Here is a 7772-nt window from a genome sequence, read left to right as displayed (position 1 = left end):
CTCAATAGCTGCGGCAGTCAGGTCGAGGGCGAAGGAAGTAGGGAATATGAATCTGATCCCTGGTGCTGCCGCACATACCAGATACATTTAGGGATGGTTTTTCGACCGTATTTGATAGGTCCGTAGTAGTGATAATCAATTGTTCAGACATCAGTGTATGTGTAAACGAGGTGACCATCATTTTCCAACCCATCCTTACTCACTGGAAGACACTATCGCATTTTCCATACATCCAGTCGTATGGGCGAGGCACATTAATGAATCTCCAATCCTATTGAAGATGGCACTAAGACATTAGCCTCAAACACCCTAGGAATAGGGTAACCCGTAGGAGAGGAACTCTGGTTTATCTGACTGATCCCTTTTTCACTTCTGGTATGACTACAACCTGTGGAAACGTTCCAGACACTGTACACTGCCGGTCTCCAGAGCACTCATGAAGGTTGCAGCCTTTGGCCGGTATGTCACATGCCACTTGTGGCGGACGACACGAGAGAACTGAGATGGAAGACAAACGAGGAGTTACAAGCTTGCGATAGGAACATTCGTTTTCCACAGGAACAAAAAAATACCGATATGGTTGCAGATGCCCCTTCAAACACAAAAGACATTTTGACATGGCAAATAGGAGTCATTATTATACGAGGGTGGGATTCCAACGCTTCTAGAAGAAACCGTCACGGGTATCGAGCCTACTCTCGACAGTGACGAGAAACACCAAACAATTCGCCGAACAGTTGACTCCCAAGCATGGCTTACAGAAAATAAACTGGACTGAACGCATTGCATATAAGTACGGTAAAGAAACGCTGCGTTCGTGCTAGTTGAAGGATCAGGTGATCCGGAGAAAAAAAACCACTTCCAGCCAAAGATCTATTGGACTGACAGTGAACTGTAGAATTGTGCGTAACATTCACAGATACGTTCTTCATCCCGACCAGCCTTCTAACATGAGTGTTCTATTTTTTCAGGTTTAATGAAGTAGGTTGTTGTATCACGCACTGACACTTCATGGAATGATCCTGTAAAGATGACTGAAACCATATATGAACATACATGCAATCCACAGTGTCCAGACTGCCCACTAGATAAATGCATGGATCCTGGACGAGGTCCAACCTAAATCAGGCTAAGAAAAGCTTTATGCATCCGAAGGCGAATTTTTAACCTATGAAAGGTGCATTTTCAGGCAATGGGACCAAACCAACTGTGTACGATGGGTAAACTTACGATAGCAAGTCCAAGTGCACCGACTGGCGTGTTTTGGATTACAGGGGGCGGCTCGGTCCCTGGTCTGATGGTGCGTGATTCGGTCATGTTGACACCGGATGAACTCTAATTGGGGAGTGGGGTGACACGAAATGGTACACACAACGGGGTTAGTGGGTGGGTAAACTTACGACAGCAAGTCCAAGTGCACCGACTGGCGTGTTTTGGATTACAGGGGGCGGCTCGGTCCCTGGTCTGATGGTGCGTGATTCGGTCATGTTGACACCGGATGAACTCTAATTGGGGAGTGGGGTGACACGAAATGGTACACACAACAGGGTTAGACTGCGTTGAGTGGGATACAATTGGTAATCATCAGCTGACAAACCATCTAGCTAAGCATATCGAGAGCATGAAATTTGGAAATCTCAATGGGTGTTTCTCGCCGCAAGTGAAGGCAGTCAACGCTAAAAGGCGTTAATTTAATGTACGGTTGTTTCATTACATAACTAGGAGCTCATGGTAGGATATCTAAAACCGGACTTTTTTGCGACAAAGCTTAGCACGACACGACAGTTAATGTACGGTTGTTTCATTACATAACTAGGAGCTCATGGTAGGATATCTAAAACCGGACTTTTTTGCGACAAAGCTTACTCTTGCACGACACGTAGAGTGTGGTTAGTTCGTGTGCCGGAGACGATAAAGATGCGAGTCGAGTCGAGTTCTTACCACTGGGATGCTCTTATTAGTTCAACAACCAGGACCAAGGCTATGACCTACTCTTCCTGCTTACAAAATCCTGACACCACTCAATACAATGACTGGAGTACCTTAGGGTTAGATGTTATGCGCACAATCCGATAGGCACCTGAAAAGTCAAAAAGCGCTCCGTTTCCTGTAATTTCGAATTGAGATAGAAGAGCATATAGCGGTTAACAATCTGAACCGTGGGTCCATCCACCCTAAGCCGTCCAAAAGGGATGCATCAACACCAGTAATTCAGACCGGTTACATCAAGTGAGATGCTAGCAGGTTGCGCTACACCGATCGTCTTTAGGAAGATATTTTTACTGTGATGAACAAAACGACCGACTTGGTGAAAAGTTGCTGCTCCTTTTCAATACAAGGAAGCCACCATAAGCAGAGGTACTTTATGCTCCTTCACGTGTACGTAGCACAAGGACAGGGGGCGGCAGCCTATCTAAGGTTATCCACAAAAGACTCGTCGGCCGCCCGAAGAAACTCTTGGTGACTACTTGAACATTTCAGACCATACCATTAGCCACGATGAGGAAAGTTATCGGGTTACACAGCTTTGGTCGAATCTCTTTTTAGGGGGACGAATTGGGACTCGACAATGATTATGCAGGTGCAACACTCTCTCTTTGGGGTGATCTCTCGGGAAAAAAATGTCGGTCACATTACACCTGTGGTTTGAATGATTAAATTTGTTGAATAGAACAGCAGAAGGTATAAATTTCGGGATGGAATCTTTCATTTGTTTTTGTCAGTCAAAAATGTTAGGCAAGCAGTTCATATTCATTCAGACGCATCCCGAGGTTTACCTTTCAGCTTCGCCGTTTAACTGCAAAATAGCTTGTATCTCATGAACGGCCATATCGTCATGTTTAGAAGGCTGTTATGGGTAAGGCCGATAGAGAGACAGAGAGAGAGGAAGAATCCCATCATGCAGAGCGGAACGTTGTGTCAAGACGGCATTGATAGAAGATCGTCTGTTAACACGCGAACCAGGAGCTCGAAGGTATTCAGATGTCGGTTATGATTGCACACTGGGTTTCCGAGCTTACCTCTGATTAGATATTTGACAGGGTTAGTGGCAACAGCTTCCTTACATCCCCTGCCGCATTAGTCTCCTCAGTTTCTTCAGCTTTCTGGTTCCACCAATCCTACCTGTGTGCACAGAGGTTTCGTTGCAGCTGACAACCAGTCTCGCCAATTTGTGGTAGATAAATCATCTGGCATCAAGAAGCAACAGCAGCTTTCTAAAATCCACTGATCAAAAACACCAGATACACCAAAATAATAAAATTTCAGTTACACTCGTAGCGGCTTTAATTTCTTCCCAGTTGCCATTAATGTCTTTGGAGGCCAATTTTCAAGCAGTGTTGACAGTTGTACTAGCATTCCTCCACCTGGGATCCAGAAACCCTGTTGAATCCTTAAATGGGAATTCGCTTCCGGAGTGTACCTGGGAAATTCAGTCGGCCTACACCGCAAAAAACAGCCTCGTCAGGAGGGATAGTGACTCCCATATTGACCTAGCACCATGTTCGCTCAAGAGGAAGGAAATGCCACATAACATAACGGCCTTCACGGCGTCTAAATATAACACTGCTGAGAAATAGCTCGATTTCAACAAGATGTTGTAGAAGAGGTTCACAATTACCATAAAGTTTAGGGTTTAAATTATACTTGCCATCGAATCACATCTCACACAAACCGAAGCACCCTATAGTGCGCAGTGAAATCTCCTGCAATTAGGAGTATACATGAAGTATTCAAAGTGGACAAACGTACCTGCCATTGGTTTGAAGGCATGTCCGAGTATCACGAACAGTCACGTGGACTCCACTCTGAAAGTTGCACGTCACATACAGCACCCAGATTCTTCGTCGCCCCATACAGCCTTCTATTCCACCAAATGGTTCAAGCCACTAAATCTGACATACCCACACATTATCCTTCTTCGTAGATAACAATGCACAATGGGCAGCATATGACCCGATGACAGGAGCGTGAATTTGCAAACGTGACCCCGGATTTTGATGTTTGCGTGTCACGTTGCCACAGGGGTCAAGGTAACGTCTGAGGTAAGCGGTATTTCTCAAGTCCCTTTTGAATGACCCGGTACATGTTCAATGACTACATACCCCGAAACATGACTTTACACTTTATGAGTGTGAAACAAACGCCGCAGTCAATCAAAAACACTTGACCATTCTCATTTTGGAAGACAATAACATGTCGTCTGCATTTTCAGATGGAGAAGGTTGTCACTAGCGCATTAGTTTGGGAGACTGTTAGGGACCTTGTCTTGATATCACCAAACAATAAATCAAACAAATGTGCGGGGAATGGACACGTCTGTTTGTAGAGAAGCTGGTGAAAAGATTCTCGTCCGATCTTAAACGGGGAACGCTTGTAAATATGATCATCACTAGGACTAGAGACAACCCCGATTCATAAGCGTTTTAGGAACACCCGATCAGTCAACAAAATTCAACGCGACTTTGAAAAAAGGGCATCAAGACTGTAAGAAAGACACCGATGGTATACGCAACCAACTCCTGAGGGGTTTGCGGTTCGCAGGTATCGGGTCAAGGCTTTGAACTTTCCCATAGGGCAACAAAGTATAATTGACACCAAGTCTTATTAAAAGGACATCACAAATGTTGTCATTTCCCTTAATAAAAGAACACCATTCAATTTATTCGCCCCAGATAGTTGGGATGATCCCGTCCCTGAATGAATTGACTGGGAAATCCATCCCCACTCTTAAAAAGTGGCTGGTTGCTCATCGAGCTCAGGAGCTCAATGTTCCTAGAAGAAATGAATTGACTCATGTTCAATATTATATATATGGCCAGCAGAACTTAGCAGAACTGCTATGCTGAGGGGTGAGGCAAGCTCCAGAAAGAATGAAGGCATTTCGAAAAACAGCGTGACTTATGGATAACACACCAAAAACTGAATAGAATTTTGAATCGCTTTCATTGATAAAATCGAAACAAAAAAGGTCATAGAGTCAGGAAAACAGAATGCGTTGATGGACCCCTTAGAGAAGAAACCATGAAGGGCGAATCCAAGTGATTACCTCGTTCTCATCTTGCTTTGACTTGACATTAACGTCGAAAAGATGCACTTTATCGTAGGTTCCGGCTATTTGGCCATTCGAGTCAATGACAATGTGTGTATTATAGATTCGGTCATCCAAGCTGTCACTAGGCTGTGATACAAGAGAAAAATGAAATCTGATATGGTGGGTTACAGAAAACGTGCTGAAATCATGAAGGAAGAGATGTAGGATCCATGTTTCTCGGTAGCTGATCAGTTGACTGTTGATCTGTTCGCCTAGGCTGACAATCGGCTTAAACACGTTTCGTCACCATCCAAAGAGACATCATTAGTGCGCGGTTGGGTGCTCACTGATGTCTCCCTGGATGGTTGCGAATCATGTGCCGTTCAGAACAGATCAACAGTAAGTTAATCAACAACCAATGAATTAACCCGAGTTATGAATATTCCAACACACTGCCAATCTGTTTCCCACTTCACATAGTGTGGCAAAGCGAGCTCCTGACAAACAGAACTAAGCCAGCCAAAATGTATGTAATTTACACCAAGATCTGTTATGAATGCAAGGCTCTGTGGCTTCAAAACCGGCTGATAATTTCGCGCCGATTAAACTTTGTCCAATGACATTTATTCTTTCTTTGGTTTGTATGATGCATGAGAAATATTAGTTTCGATGTTTGTAATACTCAGGTGAATGCACACGTATAACCGATGAGGTATGACGCGAACAAAGGTGATTCCCCGTGATTGGTTATCTTCGCTATACATATGATACGGGTAGGAAATTACGTGCGACATAAATTGCCGGGTACATATGTTAAGGGAGAAGGGATGGGTGGATGAGTGAACGAGTCACCGATTGATCACACTACAAACAAACTAGGTCGCATAAAGAGAAAGGTTCGTAAGCCAGTGTAAGTTCAAAGGCCGCACAGGTTTCTCCAAATCAATACCCGTCTACAGGCTATTATGTTACCACGGTCTAATTTGACTGTGAATTAAAAAAACTTCATTCAGTGACCGGATGATCATGTACTTTTCCCTACCCCATTGACACACTTGCCCGAGTTAGAACCTAGCCAGATGGCCAAAGTGGTTGGAGAGCGAATTTACTGACCGGAAGGTTCATGGTTCGAACCCGACCTGTGCCTTTCAACTTCCCCTGTCCAGGCTTGGGCAACCTGTCAGTATCCCAGCCCTCTTGCTTCCTTCAGGTGGAACGGCAGCTAGCCACCGAAAGGGTGCTACAGCTGGATGATTTTTAGCACCTAACCTCAGGCTAGTATCACGTACATTTTTGATGTATAAAACATGAAAAAGGTATGTTAGGCACATCCGTTCTTATCAGGACGTTCACGAGCACCTTCAATCTAAAAAGGGTGGTGCGATGGGACTAGAGCATCCAAGAGGAAGCCCTTCTACCTCAGGGTTTACGGACGCGGAGCTCGAGATAGCTCAAAGTTAATACGACAGGGCCAGACAACGTGAGCACTGCTTTGAGAATAGGTTACCGGTAAACTTAACTGGCTCTCACCTAATTCTCTCGTTCATGATATTGCTCAACTGAATGTGGTGACAATATTCGAGATATCGTGGCATATTTTCTTGACCGGATACACTACCCACAAGACCGCTAAAAACTCTTTAAGCCCTGACAACCGGGTGCACCCTTCTTGGATTCATCAGGTAGCCATACCCCCCGGTTTTAGTCAATCTTATGTTCTACCCGAACACTAAACTGTACGCCACGTGCCAATTGATGTGGTTTAACGCCAGTTATGTAAAATTTGGCGTTCAGGTTGACGGAAATTCGAGGGAATGCTAATATCTGATGACCCCATGGGTGCAATTTCCAGCAGCCTTATGAGTACCTTGTTCCGTGAAGAGTAGATGAATAGTTCAATATGGCCTCCAATGATGAAACAACATTTTTGGCAAAACAGACGATTAGGTATGAGTTGGGCGAAATATCCTCATTAATGGATTGGAGACAATCGCGAGTGACAAATTCGAAATGGTTCGTGGGATCAGAAGAAACATAGGAGTATCTATTTACTTGCCATTTGAAGTGAACAAATACGAGCCTTATTTTGATTTCACAGTAATTTATACATTCAAACTTGTTCTGCAATGAGGAAAACCTTGCGTTCTAGTAACCGCGTCTTGTACCTTTCTGTGTAGTCCACCAAGGCTCAACCAAACTTTGTTTTCTGAAGCCAGACGACGGTATTTCTCAACGAGTAGCCCATCAAGCGATTCTGCGTGTTGCAGCGTGTAGTCCCTAGTTGGTGCTATAAAGTCAAAACATTCAGGCAGGAATACCATCTGAAAGAGGGGGAGAATTAGTGGAAAGCAAGTTACTTTGGCTTCTTGAGAGGCGGCTTCGATGATGTGCTGTCGTGCAAATTCCCAGTTCTTCGTCTTATCCTCGGTAGCTTGCATTTGTAACAGTGCTATTTTAGTGGCCATTTTCTTATGACTGAAAGAAAGCAATCGGTTGACACTTCGTGAAAGAATCTGAAAGATAAACAGCAACTTGAAAGTAAACTGTCTTCGGTACAACGTTTTTACCTTTCTGCACCATCAGCAGCAGAGGAAACCCGTTTACAATGCTGTAGCTGTCTCACAAACGGGATACACAGACAGGGTAACAACTTCTGGTGGTATTGAAAAATTTAGGTGGGAATGGGTATGTAACGATCGCGGCGGCCAGTACTTTAGCAATGCCCTTTCCTGACCTCGTT

At 44.3% G+C, this 7772-nt stretch overlaps 1 protein-coding gene across 1 annotated transcript in view; it reads right to left on the bottom strand.

Moving 5' to 3' along the window:
- Positions 1 to 7603, bottom strand: part of T265_13592 (hypothetical protein) — a gene marked incomplete at both ends in the record, with an annotated part of 22338 nt that extends 14735 nt beyond the window's left edge. Inside the window, 4 exons of the mRNA XM_009169614.1 lie at positions 1231 to 1335; positions 1401 to 1505; positions 5048 to 5179; positions 7198 to 7603. Coding sequence (XP_009167878.1) covers positions 1231 to 1335; positions 1401 to 1505; positions 5048 to 5179; positions 7198 to 7602 — 747 coding nt within the window. The remainder of the gene's footprint in view (positions 1 to 1230; positions 1336 to 1400; positions 1506 to 5047; positions 5180 to 7197) is intronic.
- Between the last annotated feature and the right edge of the window lie 169 nt (positions 7604 to 7772).

Source organism: Opisthorchis viverrini, assembly GCF_000715545.1.
Source record: "Opisthorchis viverrini unplaced genomic scaffold opera_v5_82, whole genome shotgun sequence".
Classification (NCBI taxonomy): Eukaryota; Metazoa; Platyhelminthes; class Trematoda; order Opisthorchiida; family Opisthorchiidae; genus Opisthorchis; species Opisthorchis viverrini.
This window is presented reverse-complemented; position numbering and strand designations above follow the sequence as displayed.